We start from the raw sequence: 25266 nt of genomic DNA, 5'->3' as shown, positions 1-25266 counted from the left end.
TTAACCCTTTATACTTCATTTAGTTTTTTTTTCTTTCTAATAATTCATTTCTGCCTGTATTTTTAAGCTATACAAACCAACTTTTACTACAAAAGGTTGACCTATACACTCTTATTGTAAGATTGTTATTTGGCACATATGCTGTGCTTCCATAAAGAATCTTTAACTATATGCATGACACCACCTTCAATCGCTCCAGACACGTTGAAGCATTAATTTTTCATTGATTTTTAGTGTCAACACTCACAGTAAAATCAATGAGCTTTACAAGATGCCACAACATTATGCAGCCTGTGGTTTTTAATTCCTGAATAAACTGGATGGATAATCTTTCACAAGTGGAAATAATGTATTATTTCATGTATTATCTTAATATCCACTGTTTTTATATGATGTGTTAGCTAGCACCTATATTTTGCTTTGTTGTATTAGTTTAGCAGACCATCTGCAGATATTCATAACTGCTGTATTTTTCCTTTTTTTTTTTTTTTTGTGGAATGCTTGGAACCTTAAAATCACCACTAAATATGAGCAGCCATGGGACAACAACACATGCAGTAATATTATTTATTTTATTTTTTATTTTTTAGGTAACTTCATAAACATGATAGTCTAACGAACGATTATGTGATGCTGCAATTTCGTTTAAGTCACAGTTAGTCATAGCACTATTTCTCCACAGGGTGGAGCACAAGAGTTTTGTCTGACTTTGAATGTTTTCCAATTGGATAATGCAATTCCAAACGTGCATTTCATTTCATTCTATAATAACAGGTTCATATTTATAGCTCGTCTACTTATCTGCTGACGTGTGTGCAAACAATATATTTACTACACTTTATTTTACTATGTTCAGTAAATTAAGAATGCTGCAAAACAATGGAATTTGCATTATGAAAGGTTGTGCAAATAAACTCTCAAATCCACGATTTTTTCCAATGTCTAATTTTTAGGTTCAGAAACGTCCGTTCAAGAAATATTACTGTACTTGAAAAGAAGGGATGGGCGTGAATCGCCCTCTAAAAAGGCTGAAGGAGCAATTGCTTTTCTGCACTCTTATTGGGCGCGCGCTTCACTCCTTCTCAAGACAGCTGAAGGAGCAGCCACACCGACCACACCAACTATGGATTTAACAGGTAACATACCGGGCAACGTGAAGTATAAGGGGGAAAAGAAAACACAGTAATACCATATTCCGTGCAGACGCAACTGCTGCTATTCTTTTATTAATTTGTTCGTCATTATTTGATCGGGAAGGTATGTGGTTGCTGATATTTACTATAGGGAAAAACATGTATAACTGTAAAAGCATAGTTTTTGACGTAGTTTGTTTTGTTTTGGTGGATATTAGATGATGCGTGTATTTGCGTAATTGTATGTCGCCAAACTAAAATATAGAGATTTAATTGTTTTTATTTTATATCATTACTTATCTATTGAGATATTACTATGTGTATACCCTAGTACTTTCTTATTTCTTGTTTTTTGTGTTTCTTTTTTCTTGCATTTTTTTTATTCAGGAGACGTTTCAAATACTTTGAACACCTCCAACTGATGCGCAAAGACGAGAAGAAACGGAGTGTGTGACGGCGAGTTACAGAGAGAGAGAGAGAGAGAGAGAGAGAGAGAGAGAGAGAGAGAGAGAGAGAGAGAGAGAGAGAGAGAGAGAGAGAGAGAGAGAGAGAGAGAGAGAGAGAGAGAGAGAGAGAGAGAGAGGTTAGTTTGGACCAGGTGATAGAGCCACATCAAACCTCCAAGGGGCTGGTGGTAAAGATCAGTTTGCACAGGATTCTTGTTCCGATCATGGTGCCAGCAGCCTGTCCCGGACCCTTTGCCATGCTGGCTCTCGCCTTTCTCCTGGGATGTGGCATAGGGCTCTGTCTGGGCCAGAATGACACCGAGCCCATCGTTCTGGAGGGAAAGTGTCTGGTGGTGTGCGACTCCAACCCCTCTTCTGACGGAGGAGTCACCTCTTCGCTCGGGATATCTGTGCGTTCCGGCAGCGCCAAAGTGGCTTTTTCGGCTGTCAGAGGGACAAACCATGAACCTTCGGAGATGAGCAACACATCCATGACCATTTATTTTGACCAGGTCAGGTTTCCCGTCGGTGACTTTGTAATCTCAGGAACTGCTTGTAGGGATATACTCTTGGATTTTCAGCCAAAAACTTCACGAAGTGCCTTAATGGATGATACTTTAACCAATTAAATCTTATTTTAAGTGTAAATAGGTTAAAAGTAAGTTATATTATTAAATACAGGCGGTGTGTTGGTCAGATGAAATGTGTGAAATGCTTAATAGACTATTTGATAAAAAAAAAAAAACAACATAATTTAATAATTGGACAAACCTTTCCGGCTGTATGTCAAATTGTTACATTTCACTCCAGTGTGTATGTTAACAACACACGAAGCATGTTTATTATAATAAAGACTCATCTGTGGTCATTGACCTGTAGTAATTAAAACTGACCTGATGTGTTGACAGTTTTGGAATGCGCTTATGGCAAGCCATTTTATCATGTAAACAATTAAACTTAGATAATAAAAAAGTAATTTGAAAGCAATATGATAAATATCTATATCATATCAAGTTTCATATCTGGCTTTGTAGTACAGCTCAAAATTATATTTGGTATTTCAATTTACATATATAAATAAATAGCTAAATACCGCACACGATTAAAGTTGTTTTTTTTTTTTTAACCAGCATTATTTGAAATACGTTCTAATCGATTTGCATAGAGTCTAATAATAATATTTATAATATTATTAATAATAATAATAATAATAATAATAATAATAATAATAATAATAATGGTACTATTTATAACAGTTATTGGTGTTTATGGTTCCATTCTTGGAACATTTATACAAACAGGTATATTTGAAATTTGTGTTTAAAATAGGCATTTCAAGGTTATTTTATACAGGCAAAATAGGTGGGCCTACTCTATAGTGGGCCTATATTTACTGTGAAAAACCCATTTGAGTTTTTTGTTAGGAAAAAAAAAACATTTTTGGTTGTAAAAACGTAATGTATAAACAGCTTGCCACAATTCCGCTCGCAGATCCGCATGTGTCTGTAAAAACGCAGAGCTACAGTATTCCTAAAAGTGAATTTAATATGCAGATTCGCTCATTTCCATTTGTTGGTGGATTTGTAACGCGTCATATTGCTTTTGTTTCAGGTCTTAGTAAACATTGGCAATCATTTCGACCTAAAGGCGAGTCTGTTTACCGCGCCACGGAGAGGAATATACAGTTTCAGCTTTCATGTGGTCAAGGTCTACAACAGACAAACCATACAGGTGAGCAGAGCAGATTATTCTTTTTGCAAAAATGACACTTCTCACACTGCGCGCTATTCATGAACGCTCTAGGAAAGCTGTTGCTCTGCTTTCTGCTTTCAAAGGACTAAAGTGCGCTGTGTGTCCTGTTATCCAGGTGAACCTGATGCAGAACGAATACCCGGTCATTTCTGCTTTTGCTGGGGATCAGGATGTCACGCGGGAGGCAGCGAGTAACGGAGTTCTACTGATGGTGGAGCGCGAGGATCGAGTCTATCTCAAGTTGGAAAGAGGGAATCTAATGGGCGGATGGAAATACTCCACGTTCTCTGGATTTTTAGTCTTTCCTTTATAACTGAATCGCAAAACGCGATGTTTTCAAAAGACCAAGTTCTTTGAACAAGACTGAAATAACACAAAACTGCATATGGACGCGCCCCCAGGGAGTTCCCGCCTTTTTTGGCTGTCGCGATTGTTCTTGGATTTTATCAACAGGAAACAATCCGCAACTGACAATTACCTGGACCACTATATAAATGAGAAGATATTTATGACGAAGACGAACTTCAAATCCCGAACTAGGTGTATTTATCAGTGCTTTATTTTGTGTTTGTATAGCCTTAATGATTCGGCTTCCGTCCAGTGAGGTGTGTGGTGTGGAGCTGCGGAAGTGCTTTATGGCCCCAAAGCATTTTTGCACGAATGAAATGGAAGATTCCTGTTTTTGTGCTGTCAATGATGTGTCGTTTGGATGCTGAACATACTGAAAATAAGCCAAATGTAGGCCACCTGCTATACAGTGATTATTAATAAGAAAAAAGATCATATATCAGCAAATGGAGACGTCTTAAAAACTTTTTTTTTTTTTTGCTAGACATCTAATTTATAAAATACATATTTACATTATGGTGTGTTCTACATTCCGGATAATACGTAGCTTTGATTGATTTAGTGTTCAGTGACAATGCTCACAGATGTAAGTTGTGGAAAAAGAAAAGTCCCTATATAATGTCCCGCCTAATAAAATATTGTATTGTACACATATTTACTCAATCTTTTCAATGACTATTAACGTGGACTATTTTGTAAGGAATGATAAAACTTGCGTTAACGAATCGCGCATGCGCAAAACTATGCTCGACTGGGGTGCAAACTGCCACAAGGCGCTGTCCATGGTGCTGAAGAAACACACGGACTTCAGAAATCTTCTCAGATGTCTCCAGACTGGATAATAAACAACCATGTATGCTGCTCTAAATATATTAATAATGTTTTTTGCAACCTTGAATCGTTTTCTGCTCGGCATAAATCCCAGAACCGTTTTTGCAAAGACTCATAATTACTTATTTTGATAATTATACAGACTTGTATGAATGGACTGAATCAAGGTGATCGTAATGCTAAATTGGCCTTGATATTCACACACAAAAACACACACACACACACACACACACACACACACACACACACACACACACACACACACACACACACACACACACTAGACACCTTTCATTCTCTGAATTTGCTGAATTTATTAAGTGCAGCATAGTTTTAATGTTAAAATGTATCCTATCCCCTTAGAAAATGACAAATGGTCAGAATAACAAATGTTTTTAATTGACGTGATGGAAAATCTGTCTTATTCAACTGTTCAATGATTTTTCTTTAGTCTTCTGAAGTTACAATATTGGCATTGTGTTATCTGAAAAGTAATATAAACATACCTTTTTATTCATGCAAAAAAAATAAAAATAATAGAAGAAATAAACACTATAATAAATAAGAAATGTCATTCGCAGTTTAACTTAAACATATAACTATAAACCATAAATCTAAAGAAACTTTTTAAATTGTTCCACACACACATTCGATCTTCACATTTTTCAATTTTATTTCATTACAAACTGGCATTTTTTCTTGTTGTCTTATGTAGTACAATCTGCAGATTCATGAACACACACGCACACATACCACATAGTAAAAATGTGCATTTGCACAAGAGAAAGACAGAGCTGCAAGCATAAAGATCGACCCAGAACTACAATGTAAAAATATTTATGATCATTTAGTCTTGACAACATATGTATTTAGTTTATTGTAACTTATTTAACTTAATGCATAACTAAACTGAAGTTAATCATGTTTTAACTTAATTTTTAAATACACATGCTGTTTAAGTCTGTTAAACATAATGTAAGCTGAATGGACTCATAAGGTTAATTTGATTCAGCTTTAAAATTTAAGGCAACCCCAAGTTTTTTTTTTTTTTTTTTTTTTTTTACCGTGTACTAATAGCCATTTATGAACACCTATTATTTAAACTGCTTATACATCTGGGCTTAGATAAGCAGTACATATTTCTGGCCGTCTTAAGAAAGAGAGAAAAAAAAGGTTACATTTTAATTAAATATGAAAAAAAAGCATGATTCCTCCTTAAAATATAATTTTATGTCTCAAATTTTAAAACTGCTACTTCTTTTTCTTAATTTGTTAAAACTTTCGCTGCATTGAAGTTTATCAGACATTCAGTTTATTTATAATGGAAGCTGGTGAGCAAATGTAAGTTCAAATTTCTGCATGCAAATAAAGTTATCTTCATACGAAAGAGGCAAAATATCTGTAGAATTAGTTAGATCATAGCTCCTTTCGCACATTCACAGCTGGAGTGCTTTAAAGCGAGCCACTTAATTGTGAGAGCAGTGCTGAACTGTTTGTGCACATGTGTACTGGACTGTGTCATGAAGGCTAATTTGAGGTGTCAGTATTGTAATAAGGCCTGTCATAAGGCATAAGTGCAGTGAAGAAGATGAAGGCTGACTGTGTGTCTTTCAAAAGCTCTTAGGTGTAAACCCGGGCGAGAGAGAAAGAGAGAGAGAGTATTGGTGAACAAAACACAATTACATCATAATTTGTTTAAAAATGAATGTTTACCTTTGTCAAGCATTAGCGGATAGAAACAGAGAAGCAGGTGAAGCTCGGTTAATTTCTAAATTTGAGATGTAGGAAAAATTAGGAGGCATTCTAAGGGTTTTATATGCAAATGCCTTTTAATTAGTTAAAAAAGAACTTAAAGGCATTTGGAACAAAACTTAATAAATTAATTAATTTATTTTAATCATTTAATTGGTATATTAATTATCTTTTTTTTGTCATGTTTTCCAGTTCAATGTGATATTTTTAGAACTTGAGGGTGGACAATTAGTACTGTAATTTCTAGAAATTAATTTTTCTTTTTTAAAATATTTCCCAAATTATGTTCAACAGAGCAAGGAAATTTTCACAGTTTGTCTGATAATATTTTTTCTCCTGGAAAAAGTCCTATTTGTTTTATTTCCGCTAGAAAAAAAATGAAACAAAATAAAAAACCTTTTAAGGACAAAATTATTACCCCCCTTAAGCTATATATATTTTTTTTCGATAGTCTACAGAACAAACCATCATTATAAAATAACTTAATTACCCTAACCTGCCTAGTTAACCTAACCTAGTTAAGCCTTTAAATGTCACTTTAAGCTGTGTAGAAGTGACTTGAAAAATATCTAGTCAAATATTATTCACTGTCATCATGGAAAAGATAATAAAAAAATTTATTAGAAGTTAAAGTTAAAAGTTAAAGTTAAAGTTATTAGAAATGAGTTATTAAAACTATTATGTTTAGAAATGTGTTGAAAAAATTAGAAAAAAAATCTGCTCTCGGTTAAACAAAAATTTGGGAAAAAGTAAACAAGGGCTTATAATTCTGACTTCAACTGTATATATATATATACATATATATATATATATATATATATATATATATATATATATATATATATATATATATATATATATATATATATACATATATATATATATATACACACACACACACACACACACACACACACACACACACACACACACACACACACACACACACACACACATAATGTTCAGTATAATTGAGTACGCCCCATTTTGAAAATAAATATTTTTGGGGGGAACCTGGGGGGGGACCCACGTGAGCACGGGGAGAACAAGTAAACTCCGCTCAGAAACGGCGGCTGGCTTGGTAAGGACTAGAACGAGTGACATTCTCTGCTGTAAGGCGACAGTGCTAAACACTGGGCTGCCATGCCACCCATCAAAGAAAAGAGTAAATGTAGGGGTGAAAGGGAGGATTCTTAAAAAGATTTCTTTGGTATGGAACTTAGGGTATTTATAGTGGCTTAGGAATCGTCTGGTTGGTGAATCGTGAATTGGCTAATGCAGAACCAGCCACAAGCAATCATAAAACCCCATTTAATATTTTTCTATAACATATAAATTTTGGTTTACTAGTTTTTGAACCGTTATCATAAGTTATTTTTGTTAGATTAGCTCCAGATTTGGCTACAGTACTGACTAACCTAATGTATATGCACAAATACAATATTGTATAGTTTCCTTTTTAAAATATGAATTTAAAAGATAGATTTATAAGGGGGTGTACTTATATAGGCTGACATATCATATGAAACATTTTATTGACAAAATAACAATATGTAAACAAACTCTAATACACACAATGCATATGTATACACAATATCATATATTGGTTTAAATACAGATCTATAGAACTAAGTAATAATGCAAACATAAGAAATATATAGATAAGTATATAATACATATAATACATATAAAATCATGTCAAGATACATGATGACGCATTATTTTTGACAAGTATTATCAAATACCAAATAAATTATACCTAAAATAATACCTAAACAAAAGCTATTTAATTTATATCTAAAAATTTCCACCAGCACTACTCATTTATTCATAAACAAAAACCATATTGTACTTATCGCTGTGTTATTTATGAGCACAATATAAGTTCCTAAATGCCTCTATCATGAAAGACAGCCGATGACCTCATAGTTCATATCCCTATGCCGCTATTGGTAGCACATAATGTCAGCAGTGGATATTGTTGGCAGCTCTCATTACGTTATCGGTTTCAAATGTAAAGAAAAATGAGGGCTCTGGAGACCACCCTCTTCTCTAAGAATTGATTGTGGGATGAGCAGCCTGTTGTTTGACATAGACATACACACGGCCCATTAAAGAAGTTAGATCATAAAACGCCTGGCGCAGTAAATTAGTGTACTCACAGACATTTTTATGTGCGCACAGATGGCCAAACACTGTGTATTTTTAATTATGAGAGAGAGAGAAAAAAGCAGCACCTTAAAATACTTTCTGAATTTATGTGGTTTTCAATTTACAGAGCCAGAAGTGAGTTTTTCAGCAGAAAGACAATGCTCATTAACTTCCAGTGTGGGCTGATTTTAGAGCTCAGGTTTCATGCAGGAGACGCAGCAGGATCATCCACCTTCAGGTTATATCTCAGCAAGACACACACACTTCAGTCATTTAGGTTTCTGGAACTGCAAACTAGTTATAAAGGATATCAACTGTGGGTTTTAGGGTGTAGAGCTGATGTCGGGTAAAGACAGAGTTATTTTAGTAGCACTGAGCTTCTGAGCTCTTTAGTAGCACAGAGATACCGGTATTTTTGCATTTCTTTTTGGTTTGTGTTTTATTAGCTTTTTAAAAAGTAGTAAAGTAGAAGATAAATAATACAGACAAAGATAGTCAGGACCAGGACCAGCACTTAACCAGCAAGAACCAGCTTAAACCAATTTAAACAAACAGCCATGGTTTAAAATAATTTTTTCAACAGGGTTATTTACCAACATGTTTCAAGTTACTAAAATATTTCACACATTTCTGTTCAGCTGTTTACATCAGCCTGATATCACGCAACCCCAACCCCAGGGGTCATTGGGTGATGAGCAAATCGTATTAAAGTGTATGAATTAGATTGTACAAATTCATACGAATTAGCTACTAAATCAAAAAGTTACAAATTGCCGTCAGATTGCATTGGTTTTAGCACATTCCTAGCATGTCCTAACATAGTGCTTGTATATTTTAGCAAGTTAGCAAGTTGCTAATACTTTAGCATGTTGCTTGTATGTTTTGGCAAATAGCCTTTTAGCTCAATGCTAGCATGTTTAGCATATTGCTAACATCACCGCAGAAAAAGAAGAAGAAAAAGAAGTAAGAAACCTTGACAAATGTAATTAAAACACAAACCATCAAAACCAGTATGTTGAAATGGATACAGATTCCATTAAAGCCAATATAATTCCCATTGTGAGCATCAAAGCCATTACAAATTCTATTACAGACCCGTAGCCTGCCTGGTGAAAGGGGTGGTTCTTTATTTTTCTAAAAGTGGACCTTTTTGCAATTATGCGCCTCATTTTCTTTTGAATTATAAAATTTAAATGCTGCATTTTAGTGACATTTTAGGCACTATTCTGAATTAGCTTGTCAGATAGTCATCATAAGCACACTTTTGAATATTTCAGTATTCTAATCAATTTTAATATGGGCTGCTTTTGGTGCTTCACACCTTTTTATTGAGCATTTTTTGTGTCAAGAATAAGACCAAGATTTACAATAAAAAATTACTTGAAAAATGTTTTCTCCAACAATACAGTAGTGAACGATGACTTTTCCTATGTCAGATTGTATGTTTACTTACACAGCTGGACTCGTGAAAAATATTTGTTGGCATTTACAGAATTCACACTGAAGCGACAACCAACAGATGATTCCATTTGTTCTTAAAGCCCTGCCTACAGGCCTGTATTATGGTTTCTGTTTCCATTCTTTCTTTTTTTGGCATGTTGTTGGTATGCTATATCTTTTTAAAATATTAATATCATAAACTTTAAAGCAGTATTGGTTTATGACAGAAAACCACAATTCAACCTTACTTGTTATTTATACCATTAATTATTTTTATATCACAATTTTTTCAATATTATATTTAGTGTTGGGTGTAATTAGTCTACAAAGTATCTAGATACTATAATAAAATTACGCTTAATTTTGCTTGCCTAAAATAATGTGTATACATTATACTGTATTTAACTGTTCTGTAGATATCAATTCAGAAAAGCAGACTGATTGTAAATTATATATAATCTCAATCTTAATCTTTAATAATGCATAAGTGATTAATGAAATAAAGTAGTGATTAATATGCTTAATAAATGTTTTACAAGATTATTCATATCTAGTTAACGATAGTATATAGACTAACTACGTAACATTACCAATTGACCATTATTCTGAATGCCAATATATCTGTATAATAACTTGATTTTTCTTAAACAAAAGGTTGGATTTTTTTTTTCAGATAATTAAAAGTGTTTAATTTGTTTTCTTAAGCTTTGAGATTTATACAGACTTTAAGTGGTATTGTGTCAAGTAATCAAATTACTTATTAAGTAATTAAGTTTATTTTCAGAAAAAAAGTAATTTGAAAGTTATTTAAATACAATATCAATGATGCAATTAGTAATGAGAAATTATAATTTTTTCAAAGTAATTTACCCCCACGTGGATTATAATATTACCAGCTTTACATGTATTCAGTGCAAAAACCAGGAATACTATTGCTCTATTAATTACAAAACCTAAAATACAATTCTTATATGATAATACTTCAATTTATTTTTAGAATAGTAAAAAAAAAAAAACACTTCCAGTTTCACACCAAAACAACTTTACCTTCCTCTGCACCTTCCTCTAGTTGTGATTAACCATTAGCAGACTCTCAATTTAGAGGCTCATAACTGCATCTCAAGAGTCCAGAGAAAGGTAATCTAGCTCAGGAAATGGCTCAAACCAATATTCTCCCGCTGAGATTGGTCTCGACAATCAAAATGTGAACAACATTGTGCACAGCTTTGATAAGCGGCCTTCATCTTGAGGAAATGCCCACCTTGACTCTGTAGTTTCATAGATGAATTTTTTTTTCTATTTGAAACACAGACGAAACTTAAATGTCATGTCTAGTCTTTTAAGGATGAATAACAATGCATTAAATATAAGAAATAATTGTGGAATTAATGAAGCATGTGTTCAAACCTGTGTGGTACTCAATATACTTGTTTTTACATTTACAGTTAAATGGATTTGACATAAAACAACTAGTTATTCAAAAAAATAAAAAAAATAACTCAGGAATTGAGTTGATTCAGCTCATTTTAAATAAGAATATATTTCAAATTGAATTTTTGGGATAATAAAGTAAATATTCCTAACTGTTATACTCCCAAGCCGTTTATTTAGATCAGAGATGCCCAAAATAGGTTTAGGCCCTTAGTGACATTTGATTTGGACCGCCATCCCATCTGAGAAGAGAGGGAGAATGATGGGGATGGTTTAGAGACTGTCATTTCTAATTTAATGAAATAGTTTATTTGTTTGTTTTATTGTTAAGCTAAAAAGGTCTACTGAAATTAAACATTTCAATTTAAATAGTGTCAATTTATCAGATTTAGTTTAAAATGTACAAACTGTCACCCAATGGACAAAGAACTCTAGTGAGCAAATCAAGACAAAAACAGCTTTAGCTTGACTAGTGTATTCAGCACTGAACTCCAATGAGTTATAAATGTGATTTTATAATTTTAAAAAGTTATACTGCATTTAGTAATACGATTCAAAGTAATGTTTTGTATTTTTTTAAATATTATGAACAAAATAGGAAATTACTAACATAGGCTCATACTGAAAACATTGCCCTATTTAGGACCAAATCGGTCAGTTGGTCAGTCAGTCAGTGAGTTAGTCAACAGCGTTCTCTGATGGATTTACGTGAGAACAGCAGGCGTGAATGACACTCATGAGAGATATTTGAGATCTTGAAAATCGTACATAGCTGCCTTTGGCATATTTGCGGGAATAAATAAATAAATAAATAAATAAATAAATAAAACGTAGCTCCTGGGATGTATTTTGCTCTCTCCAGAAATAAATATAAGGGTACATAATCAGAATGAGCCTTTGTGACTTTAATGTAAAATCGATAGCCCAAAGCTATCAATGATATCTGGTTTTTGGCCCTTCATGAAAAAGTTTGGCCGCTCCTGATTTAGACCAATTACAAAATGAGCAAGAGGAGTTGGAATATTTTTGACATTCAATCATTTATATTATAAATATACATATTATATTACTGAAAATTGTGCTAATTTAAAACCATATCATTAAAAAAAATTGCATACTGTACAAACAAGAAGATTTTATTTAACAATAAATTTCACAAATAATTACAAAGCAATTACACTATCTTAATCCATTCAATTTAGCATTTTTTTGAATTAGAGTTTTAATAATTATTGGTAACACTTTATTTTGACGGTCCATTTGAGTATTAGTAAACTGTCTGTTTAATATCTGTTGACAATGCTGCTAAACAGACATTTAACTGACTATAAGAAACTTTGCAAGTACATGTCAACTTACACTAACTCTAACCCCAACCTAACAGTCTACTTATAATCTAATAAGAATTAGTTGGCATGTAGATGCAATGTAACTTAAATTCAGCAAATGGATCATCAAAATAGAGTGTGCCCTATTAATTTATTAATCTTACTTAGAAAGTAAAATTAAAGTTTAATAAAAAAAATAAAAACTTTGAAAGACTAGAAATATCAAATAAACTAATGAATAAACTACTAAATATTCACTTTGTCTTAGATGTTTATGCAGAGATTTGTTTCCTTAAAACACATTGGAAACCTAAATGCGATGACTAGATTTGTACTGCAAAATAATAAAGAATTAATATAATAAATCATCTAATTAATGAAGCATGTGCTAAAAACATCCCTGTTTAATGGCATCTGTTAAACAACCCCCTACATCACCTTATCCAGACCAATTACAACCTTACTAAGATAAATACATTGAACTCTTGCATTTTATAGTCATTCCGAACAGATTTATATGTGTTTAATGCAGGTTTCCTTGTTAAATGGCTGCCCTTAATTTTCACAGCCCACTTAATTTGTCTCTTGTCTTTGCATAAGGGATACAAGGATATTAACACCGCTGCCATACTTTTCATATAGATTAAACCTTTGCTCCAGGGAAACGACACATTGGTAAAGATGTTTCATCCTCTGGCTTGAACATTTATATTCATATGCATGCTCATTGTAACTCAGTCTTTGCTTGAGTGTGATATTTAGGCTTGCTCTGTCTTGAATGTGCACTAACAATGCTGTATGGCATATTGAGAGAAAATTCCATAATTAAAAATGAAGAAGATGACTGGGAGGACAAACCGAGAGAAACTAAAAAGAATAACAATAATATGAAAAAGGCAGAGCGTCACGCAGCAGCTGCTTAGCAAACAAAAAGTCCAAAACAAATTGAAGAGTTGGGGAATGCCTGTTTGGAGATTCTGCATCCATATGATCTGCACAAAGCAGTTTGTGTAAATAAATTAATAAAAAATACATAAAACACACGCATAAACTTTCCTGCTCGTTTAAGACAATCAAACTTAAAGTTTTGGGTAGCTTTAAAATCTTGAAGTTAGATTTCAAACTTGAAGTCAGATTAAAAGCCTAGATCATAGAAAGGTTAATTAATTTCTAACAGATTGTTAGAGTCATGATCATTAGCAATCTAGGCTTTGCAGACTACAATTCTGCCACTATGTGAACCACAAAACCACAAATTTTAATGTGTTTATGTCTGGATTTTTTCCCCCTGAAATATAAATTCTGAATATAATATTTGTATAAAAATTGCTGGAGACGCAGGGAATTCCCTGTCTGGTATGCGGATTTACAAAGGATTATACTCGCAAACCCAAATAGACTGTGAAGTCAGCAGTTTTTCTAATCTCAAATGAACTGGGTAAATATAAATGGCATAAGTGCAAACATTGCGCTGTATTCCTCTTAGAACAATATTCATTAGGATAAACAAATCACTTTCATTTGTTAGATGTTAACCTACATTATATTTCAAATTTTACGCTTTATGCCCAAATCTCTGAAACATTTGATTCAATTACATTCATATTTTACATCACTGGTCTGATACTTCCTGATATTTGCTATTACCAATAATAAGACTCAGCATCAGGCATCTCATCTGGTACTCATTTCACACCACAGTCAGTGTTGTATCAACAGCATAAATGCATATCTGATAGCTTAACTTATGAATCTAATGCTAACATTTTACATGTTTAGTTTTTTTTTTGCTGATATATTTTTACATATATTTCTTCCTTTTTTGTTTTTTTTTGTTTTACACATTGCTAGAAATCTTTAAAGGGTCACGACACCAAAAACACATTTTTTGAGCTGTTGACAGTCGTACAGTATATGTGTCCCACACTGCTAAAAACACTATTAGGACACATATATTTCAGTAAAAAGTGAAAATTGGTTGTTTTTGTGTAATTTCAAACAAATTCTTACTTCTGGTTTGAAACGAATTTTGAAGCTGCGTCACGACCATGAGATCTTAGCGTGTATTCCAGCGTGTAGACTGGACGTCTGTACCTGGGAGTTCCGTATTACGTCTCTGAGTGTGTTGCATTGATTCATAAATAAGACTTGGTTCAAATCAATCAGCGCGTTCTACTATATGCGGTGCAGCTTCATTAATATGCATGATAGCTTCCAAGACTGTTTTTACCAGTTACAGTGTTTAGACGGCAGAGTTGCCACGTTGTGTTGCCAGGCGGGAGAACATGAATTGTTTGGAGATACGGGTCGTCAGTGTTGCGTTTATAATTTGCTGCAGGAAAGGTTTTGTTTTCATTTTCCCTCTATGAGAGCGCAGCTGGACTCATGTGTGGATTACAGTGCAAGCAACACGCCATAGACTTACGTGTCTAAGGAACATCTTTTACCCGAGAGCTTTTCTCATCTGGAAATGGTGAAATCCAGATTTGCAGCTCGTCTCCTTTTAATAAAGATGCGGATCCAGTTAGTGTTGATTGTCCTGTCTCTACAGATTTGGTAAGTGAGCGACCAGTGGTCTTTGTTTTTTTTATTCGGAAGCAAAGTTAGTTCTTATCGTCAGCAGTTCTCTTTCAGTGTTCATATGGACCTTAGTCAGATGATTTGTAAACATGTAAGCACCACAACCAAACTTACCATCGTGGAGGATTTTTGCCGCATTTTGTGACAGGATAACACACACGGCTTTCTGACGCTACCTACCAAATGCATCGAAGTTACATAGAAATGTGGAGGTTTTTTTTTCTCTCATGCGCCATACGGTAACAAACATTGCATGAAAGATACACGCTTCCAGCAATTCCTCGAATCAAATATCTCGTTTGTCATGAATTAAATTCCTGAGTGAAAGAGCCAAACTGCAGTTAAAGTCCACCATTTAATAATTTGGAAAATTATTTGATTACTGATGTCCATGAACACACAGTCACTGTCTTTCTTCTCTGCGTCTGTGTTTGTTTTGCCTATGTGAAAATCGTTGCGTGCCCAAACCGACACTCCCATTTGCATACTGCATACATTTACTTACATACTCCCAGGGCCATTTATATTGAAATTTGAGTTGAAATTTAGCTGCACAATACTGGTGTTTCACAACATAACATAGCATAACATAGCATACATTACATAACATACCATACATTTTTATGAGGTTGGTCATTAGCTCAATCTCAACCCCCAACCTGGAGGACATACACACATACACTATGGACAATTTAGCTTACCCAGTTCACCTATAGTGCATGTCTTTGAACTGTGGGGGAAACCGAAGCACCTGGAGGAAACCCACGCAAACCCACACAGCAAAATATGGGGACCCAAAACAACTCTATGGGTGTTAATTTCAACCCTTTGAAAGTGTCTCATGGGGTCCACTCAAAACAGAGTTAAATCAACACTTTCAAAAGGGTTGGCACATTGACACCGAAGTAAGGGTTAATTTTAACTCTGGGCAGAGTTAAAATATGTAACTATATTTAACACCACCTGGTGTAATATATTGTTATTTTATTCAACTCTCTTGAGTGTAAATATGGTAAAAAGGTCAAATAGACTGTAAATTACAAAATAAAAAACATTTTATTTGAAAACATTCACAACTTCAACAATTCATTCAATTTTTAAAATGCAACAATGTCAAATATGCTTTAAATGTTTTATTAGTACAGACAGTATCAACAAAATATGTATGACCAGTGCTCAAAAAGGCTGTTTCAGTCCTTTGGTCCAAACTTGATGTTTCATCAGAGCAATTTGAAAGTTCAATATATCGTCACTCATAGTTTTCTTCTGAACTCATAGTTTTCTTCTGAAATTACATTTTAAACAACTTGGCGTGCAAATCTTTCACTTCTGGTGTTTCCTTGGTCCTCCATATCAAACACAGCAGTTTAAATGAAGGTATAAATGCTGTAAACTTGTGTGAAAACAAACTGGAGCTAGGAAATCTCATCAAGCATGTCCTGTGAATGAAGTGCTTCCTAGCCACAGGATGACCTTTTTATCCATGACGATGTAGTAGCTGCTGATCGCTCGTCTGGTGGTTCCTGATGCACGGATATAGGGTGATGCTCATCTAAGAACTCTTCAAGACTCCAGCATGACTAAGAAAAATGTTTGAAAACAAATTGCAATCAAATTCTATGATATATTTAAAAGAACATTTAAAGTAAATAAAACATTCAAGAAATCTAAACTCACCTTTTGAAAATCTTCATGATGATGCACAACTTGACTCTCCCAGCTGGTTGAGGTGACAGGATATGGAAAAGTAGTAAAAACACATACATCACTGTTGGATCTACAAAAACAATTAGGTTAACCACTATGACTAGAACTGGAAAAACAGGCAGCTGTCTGTCCAGAATCCTGAATTTAACACAACACTTGGAGCAAAATTTAGAGGAGCTTAAAATCTTTTATATCATTTAGTGATGCTGACTTCCCCAAAATATTGGCCACAGTGTAAAATATATTCATAAACTTACAGTTTTCTGTAAGCGTGTGCGTGCATGTGTGTGTGTGTGTGTGCGTGTTTCTTTACCAGATTCAACTTGTTAGGCCCTTTCAGGTCCAGTATTGACGCCACCTTTCCTGGAGTCTAGCAGATGTTTCAGGTCCAAATATAATCTAAAATATTAGGATAAGCAGAAGAGGAAAAGTGCAAAGCAAAGAGCAAAACATTATTTAAGTAACAGTTCACCCACAATACAAAACTTATCACCTTCATGTCATTTGTTATTCTCCAATGCTCTAATACCCTCTCAGCTTATTGTGAAACAAATAAAGAACTTTATCAAACATACCTTCATTATTATCACCACATATGACCAAGAAGGTGTGCTTGGTCATTTCACCAACTCTGGAAATACACCATCCGTCTCTAATCAGCCACCGTCACAGGGTCTTGTGTTATTGTATAGAGAACTGTGGCTGTTAAAAAACAACAACACATTAGTATCAAACACATATGCATAACCTTCAGATAAAAAAGAGAGATAAACATCACAGAGTATACCTCACACTTTTTCAGATATCTTTTGATTCAGATGTTGATTATTGATAATAAATCTACAAATCAAACCTGTATCATCATTAGGCTGCTCAAATATGAATCAGTTGATTAATTTTACAGACAGGTGGCTGTTTACAACGCACTAAATAGTCTTAAAACGGAAATGTTGTGTACAGTACATGCTAAGTTTAGCCTATAGTTTTAAGCACAATATCATGTGGGAGAAAAAGCTTGAATAAGATGTTCCTGACTACAGAAATAGCCTAACTTACTAACGTCAGACATCCCGAGTTGGGAAAAGTCATTTTCGGGGGATACAGAGTTGATTTGCGGGAGGTAGCGGGAGAGATGAGTACCTGAAGAGTGGTGGGATGAGTTGCGCGCGACGTACCTGAAGAGCGGTGGGGGTGACTTGCGCGCGACGTACCTGAAGAGCTGGAAGGGATGCGGTGCAGAGGGGTGTGCAAAGTGTTTAATGACCGGGCGGGAGACGCGCGATTTCCAGGAGATTATTATTCATTTGCGGGCATCTACTTGGGCATCTGGGAGTCTCTGTGCATTTGCGGGATAACGTTAACGTTAGTCCCGCAACTTCCGGGAGTCTTCTGTAACGTCAAATGTCTGATAAAGTGCAAACGCGGTCATTTAAAGACATTAATGTTAACATTCCGACTTTAATGGTTGTCAACACTTAATATAATTCAAGCGTAACTGTTACGTTATCACACGAGTCTATGGACTAACGGTAACGTTATATGGACGGCCACGAATCAACCAGTTTAAAAGGGCCGCGGTGTTTAAAATAACCAAATTAACGTACACGAATAACAAACAATCATATGTTTCAGTCAGGAAGCCTTTTACAAGTAAGCATGTTCATTTACTCACCAGATATGTTTTAGAAACTCTCCAGAGCTCATGGAAACCGTCCTGTGTTGCCGTTAGCATCCGGGCAGAGTAGGCTAGGCGCTCCGGGGAATCCCTCGCTAGTTTGCTTCGAATTAAAGGAGAAGTGTCGATTTTATTTTTCAGATGGGTAACAACGCACAAAATGGCATTAAGCGTGACAGAAATGTGTTGAACATGTACATTTGATGTTTTTATGCACTATGTATGCGTGAGCATTTATAAAAACATTCTTGAAAAGAAGTCAATAGTAATGCAGTTAAGCTAAATACACAAACGACCATGAATGAACCGCAGAAGATTAAAATTGTTACTCCATTCTAAAGTTATTAACTTAACAATATTTTTACAACTGTATTTCCTTAAAGAAAGTCAGTAAAATACCAACATTTAGGTAGTTTGACTCACCAGTTGCTGTTCTAAACCTCAGATGGAAAATGGCGTCTGGAAAATTCTTCAGTGGGGCTGCATGAATTCCCGGATGTTGGAAATAACACCACCAAGTGTTGAAAACTTAACTCCTTGATTTCGCACTGAATAAAATCAATTTTAACTCTTATTATATTCATTTATCAAAATCTAACTCTTAAACGTCAACACTTTACTCTGAAATGCTTCAACACCGAGAATTTAACTCTGATGAATTTGCTGTGCACCCGGGCTCAAACTAGCAACCTACTTGCTGTGAGGTGACATCAGTACCCGCTGCGTCACTGTGCAGCCCCACATATGTTTATGGTATACATAGCAAAGTTGCTAGTGTAATGGCCTCAAAAGCATTATACATGTTTTTTTAATGCCTTTATTTTATTTTTGGTTTATATATAAATCTGAATAACTTGGAGAGGATATCGTATAGGGATGCATGCGTGAACCGTTGAGGGTGCTGTGAGAAAAGAGACATTATGTATTCATAAGAAAAGAAGAGTCAGATAAGGGATTCAGTATGTAATGAGTATGTAATTTTTGTAAATGAATCGTTGTTGTTGTTCAGTCCCGAATGGTCACAGAGAAAAAAAAGACTGGGGCAAATAAATCTACAGAAAGTCAAAAGGCAGTCCTATTCGTTGTTCAAGGAGGCAACAACTTGCATGTTTAGCACAATCTTATCATGACCTATCTTAACATGTGGCTAGCATATTTTAGTCATTTGTCAGTTGATTATATCTAATATGTTTCTAGAAATTTAACATATGTGAACATCTCTAGCATATTCGTAAAATCTGGTGACATTTTATTATATTTTTGGCATGTTTATCTGATATCTGATATTTATCTGGCTTCTATTGCACTGTTACATTATAGTGCACTTGTTCTTGTAAAATACCATCATTAGTTAAGATTCAGAAATTTCAAAAATACTAGGTACACCTTACTAGCACCGGTTTAGACCCACTTTTGCTTTGACTTGCACTGACTGCCTTAATCCTTCATGGCATAGATTCAACAAGGTACTGGGAATATTCCTCAGAGATTTTGGTCCACATTGACATGATAGCATCACGCAGTTGCTGCAGATTTGTCGGCTGCACATCCACGATGCGAATCTCCCATTGCACCACATCTCAAAGGTTCTCTGTTGGATTGAGATCTGGTGAATGTGGAGGCCATTTGAGTACCGTGAACGTATTTTCATGTTTAAGAAACCAGTCTGGAATGATTTGTGCTTTGGATGGATGGATCCATGCTTTCATGTTGTTGACAACAAATTCTGACCCTACCAATTGAATGTTGCAGCAGAAATTGAGACTTATCACACAAGGCAAAGTTTTTTTAACCTTATATTGTCCAATTTTGGTGAGCCAGTATGAGCTTCAGTTTCCTGTTCTTAGCTGACAGGAGTGGCACCAGGTGTGGTCTTCTGGTGCTGTAGCCCATCTGCCTCAAGGTTGGACATGTTGTGCATTCAGAGATGCTCTTCTGCATATCTTGGTTGTAACAGATGGTTATTTGAGTTACCATTGCCTTTCTATCAGCTTAAACCAATATGGTCATTCTCCTGTGACCTCTGGCATAAACGAGGCATTTGCGGCCACGAAACTGCTCCTCACTGAATATAATATCTTTTTTTTTTTAGACCATTATCTGTGAACCCTAGAAATTGTTGTGCATGAAAATTCCAGTAGATCAGCAGTTTCTGAAACACTCAGACCAGCTTATCCGGCACCAACAACCATGCCACGTTCAAAGTCACTTAAATCACCTTCTTCCCCATTCTGATGCTTGGTTTGAACTTCAGGAGATCGTCTTCACCATGTCTTCATGCCTAAATGCATTTAGTTGCTGCCATGTGATTGGCTGATTAGAAACTTGCGTTAACAAGCGCTTGAACAGGTGTACCTAATAAAGTGGCCAGAGGGTGTGTATTTATTACACAGTATAAAACAACCTAAAAGAACAACTGTGTGTACATTTTTAGACTGTAAACTTTAAGCATCCAAAAGATTAGATCAGATAAAACTACATCTTTAAGAGTTTCCTTACAGTAATTTTAATATGAGATGAAATTAAGATTACGAAATCTGATTAGAAACATAAGACATGCAAGATGCTGTCCTCCCTAATTAGCTCAGTGATGTGCTGAGTTTTCATGTGCGCTGAGAATATATTAATGCTAAACAGATCAACCTCAGATACCTCCGACGGCAACAAACCATCACCTTCACATAAGACCCAATTAAAGACGTGTGATGCTTCTTTTGGTTCTGCGCCTTGAGAGTCATTTTGAAAGGGACAGGCAACCATTAACTGACTGTATGGCCGGTGTGGGATCACAGTGGTCACTCTTGATAAATAAGGACTTGTGCATCACATCATAGACCTAAAGATAAAAGGTAGAGTGGAAATATTAAATCAGGCCCCGAGCCACTGAAGTCATTCTCGCCTGCAGCGAAGTGAAGAGCCGTAAGGAGGGCTTCAGGCATGTTTAAAGGCAAAAGAACAAAATAAAAATCTTCAGGGGAGAATTAAAGTTCAACCGCAATCAATTCAGCATCATACACAGGCGATTCACCCATGCTTTCAGCACATACATCGCATGTCATTTTGAAGGACAAGGCAATAACTCTCATTTGAGTAATCAAGTCTATTTTGTTGTCATGAAAAATTTGCATATATTCACATTATTCTGGAACACTGCTGGATTTATGTCCTAACAAATCAGCGGTTGAATGTGAATAAGCATGGACCAGGTGTAGCCGGAGGCGATGTAATAATAGTAAGCCTATACTGAGTCTGACTGCTCTTCAGGGCCTCAGAGAACACTAATGAAACACCACTTCATACATCAACACAAGACTTTCCTTATCAAAAAGAACCACAATTTTACTACTAATAAAACAAACAAACAAGCAAAATAGTATTATTGTAATTAATCAGTGGTATCCACAAATTTGCATTTTGCTACTGCACTAACCATAGTTTAACCATGTTATCTGTAGCAAAAGTTAGGTTGTAAAAATGTTAAAGGTGCTGTATGTAAGTTTTTGCCTCTTCTAAAGCATAACATATCCTGATATGTTTGCAGATATTTAGGAAACATTCTTGTTTATCTAAAAAAAATAAACCTGCTAAAGCAGTTATTCTGCTTTGAAAATGTGAGTTATGCGGCAAAACGATGTCTTTGTTTTGGTCCTTTTAACTCGCCCAATGCCACTTTAGCAAATTATATTACAGCATCCTGGGTTGCTTTGTTGGAAAACAGTGTATTTCATTTATTTAGTCAGAAAGGCTTTTAAAGTATGCATTTGTGGCCGAAATGCGACCTCCGGTGGACAGTAGCAGCTTTCGAAATGAGATGCAGATTTAGAGTTCCACATGAGGCTATTACTTAGTAAATAATAAAAATATTACAAACGTAAACATTAATTGAGCAAATTACAGTGTAACCCTGTGTCCTAACAACACATGTGACAAGATTTAAAGTGATAAGCAATTTGGCAGTTTGCACAAGATGAAACATGACAGAAATTTAAATACAGCCATTCAGAAGCACAGAATATGCATCATTCACAAAATGGCAAGGTTTATTATCTAATTAATACATACTAAACCTCTTTAATATTATTAAATGTACATGCTAAATCACTGATATGTGTTGGTTTACATAATTTCACAGTTCTAAAGTTCAATTTCAAATGGTTTGTTTTATTTTCAAGATCTGAGGTGAACTATTGCTGCTTTCAGTAGTATGGCAATAAATGTCATTTAAAATGGCATTCAAAGTTTTCTGTTCAGCTGCAAAAAATAGAAGTCATTTCTAAAATATAAATTTCAGGAAAATATTCCGTCTATTGTTTGCCGTTGCCTTTATTTATTTGCTTTTATCTCATATATATATAGTGTGGCGCCACTCCGCCCCTTCTCTTCGCGCTCGCCGGCCGACGGCTCGCTTCCGAGTGGAGGGCTTTCCCGATGCAATCAGTTTGTCCGCTTAGCTCACAGCGTTGCGTCGGCGGAGGAGGAGGAGCCAGCCGCGGTGTACGACGACCAGGATCGAGTCCGGGGAACAGCAGGTTCCGGGAATCAGGTAAGACGAAAAACGGAATCTGAAAAATAAGGGCGAGAACGCGGCGGGATCCGAAAACGCGGTCGAAATCGAAGACGAGGGCTTTTGCTTTTTTTTTTTTTTCTGGACGGCTTTTGCGAACCGTCGCTTGGGTTTAGGGAAGGGGGAGGAGAAGGAGGAAGAAAAGGCAGCTTTTCGCGCGAGAACGTCGCAGGCACGAAAGGCGCGCGCTCCCGAGAGGCGCCCGAGACGCGAAAAAGCGTGCACAACGGCCTCTTGCGGATCAGCGAAAACAAAAAACGCTCGAATACGTACCTCCCGGGACGTAAATCGCGGTCCGCAGAAACGTCCGTGGGGCTACGTTTCCACAATGAGCCCGGGTTGCAAACACACCTATACACACTTGCATACACATATAAACTCGATCATTGCATATACACCCATAAACTCTCACATATTACTCCAAATAACACTCGTGCAAACATACAAAATAAAATTCACAAACAAATATAGTTAGTTGTGTACATATATGCAAGTGATTTCATATGTTCATATGCATGAATTCTCAGTGTAAAAGGAAGTTATTTCACTTTAAAAGGAAGTAGATTAATTTCAATGTAAAAGTGCCTTAAGCATAAATGAACAAGATCATTATTTTGTCATGAATCTGGTTATTGCAAAGTTTAGTAAACAGAAATAATGCGATTTAATAGAGAAATAACATCTGTTGAATTTGCAGGAATGCTGCAAAATTAAAGGTTTAATGTGCAATTAAATTATTAGAAGGCTATGGGTTTAATAAATATAAGGTATTAATTATTTAGAATAAAATATGTTTGTTTAATATTATTTTTTATGTTTGTTTTATTATTGGTGTCACTATTCGTCATGGGTTACAATACACACTTATGTCCAATAGGTGGTAGGGGGCAGAAATGCACTTAAGTGGGTTTTCCTTCCTCCAATAAACAGGCTAATGCACCAAAATGCTGGATGCCAGCCGCAGTAGTTATTAAACAGAAAAGCACTGTCCAGAGGATATATATATATATATATATATATATATATATATATATATATATATATATATATATATATATATATATATATATATATATATATAAACAAGAAGGGTATAGGCTACATTAACATTTGCATTAGAAGAGAGAAGTTTAGTTGTTTGAGTATACAGTTTTTATAGTTCTTGTTGCTTTTCAACTTGAACGCCCTTTAAGGGTTCTATCTGTCCATTTATAATTGTGGACGTAATTACTTAATTAAATCAAATGGTTTAAAAAAAAGAAAAAAAACATTTCTTGTATATTTTAGTATAGTCTACTTATATAGACTATTATTTTATATTATTTTATATAAAATATGTTCGTAATCTAACAGATTTATTACCCCTATTAATAGCATTATTTTTTATTTTTAGTAGCTTTGCAATAACCTGATTCGTGACAAATATGTTTTTGAATTTTTGTTTTGTATGTTTGCACGTGTGTTATTTGGGTGTTTATAAACACACATTAGGCTCTATTTTGACGGTCTATGCGCAGAGCGCAAAACGCAGGGTGCAAACGCTTTCAGGGCGTGTCAGAATGCATTTTTGCTAATTTAAGGATGGGAAAATTCGCTTTGCGCCATGGCGCATGGGTTAAAAGGGTTGAGTTTATTTTCTTAATGAGTTTAAAGGTGTGTTTTGAGAATAAACCAATTAGAGCCTCATCTCCCATTCCCTTTAAGAGCCAGCTGCGTCGCGCCATAAGCGCATTTTGACATAAAGTAAGTTCACTTTCGCTTTTGCTCTCTATAGGGAAACCTTTACGCACATCAGTTAGCCTATAAATAATTAATTTCGTTTGTTAAGCGCAAAGATTTGTTTCAAAAAAATGTCTAAATTCAGTTCTTATTTCTAGCAAATGAAGAAATGAACAATAATAACCAAGTGTGGTCAAAATACTGAGTTATTTCCAAATACACCTGCCATGCCCCATATGGTTTAAAATTTGACAGGTGGACAAATCTAAGCTTGTTTTTAATAAAACAAATATAAATATGGATATAATAAATAACACTGCTAATAATAATAAAATTATACAAAAGCAATATATCCTGTATATATCCTTATTATATATATATATATATATTATATATATATATATATAAT

At 34.9% G+C, this 25266-nt stretch overlaps 1 protein-coding gene and 1 long non-coding RNA gene across 4 annotated transcripts; one reads left to right on the top strand and one right to left on the bottom strand.

Moving 5' to 3' along the window:
* Positions 1-1074: 1074 nt before the first annotated feature.
* On the top strand, positions 1075-4333 carry cbln2b (cerebellin 2b precursor). 3 transcript variants are annotated; one of them, XM_087308744.1, is made up of 4 exons: positions 1075-1136; positions 1521-2091; positions 3191-3310; positions 3447-4333. In XM_087308744.1, exons 2-4 carry the CDS (start codon positions 1804-1806, stop codon positions 3642-3644), a joined length of 606 nt encoding a protein of 201 aa, XP_087164870.1. In that variant the 5' UTR covers positions 1075-1136; positions 1521-1803; the 3' UTR covers positions 3645-4333.
* An 11896-nt stretch (positions 4334-16229) lies between these two features.
* LOC147838004 (uncharacterized) lies at positions 16230-19050 on the bottom strand. The gene is made up of 6 exons (XR_015525479.1): positions 18998-19050; positions 18572-18677; positions 17475-17601; positions 17213-17298; positions 16870-16912; positions 16230-16772 (listed from the first exon to the last, which is right to left on the bottom strand). It is a non-coding gene; the product is annotated as an uncharacterized LOC147838004 (long non-coding RNA).
* Between the last annotated feature and the right edge of the window lie 6216 nt (positions 19051-25266).

The sequence above is a fragment of the Danio rerio genome, chromosome 24, assembly GCF_052040795.2.
Source record: "Danio rerio strain M-AB ecotype USA chromosome 24, GRCz13ab, whole genome shotgun sequence".
NCBI classification, from domain to species: Eukaryota; Metazoa; Chordata; class Actinopteri; order Cypriniformes; family Danionidae; genus Danio; species Danio rerio.
This window is presented reverse-complemented; position numbering and strand designations above follow the sequence as displayed.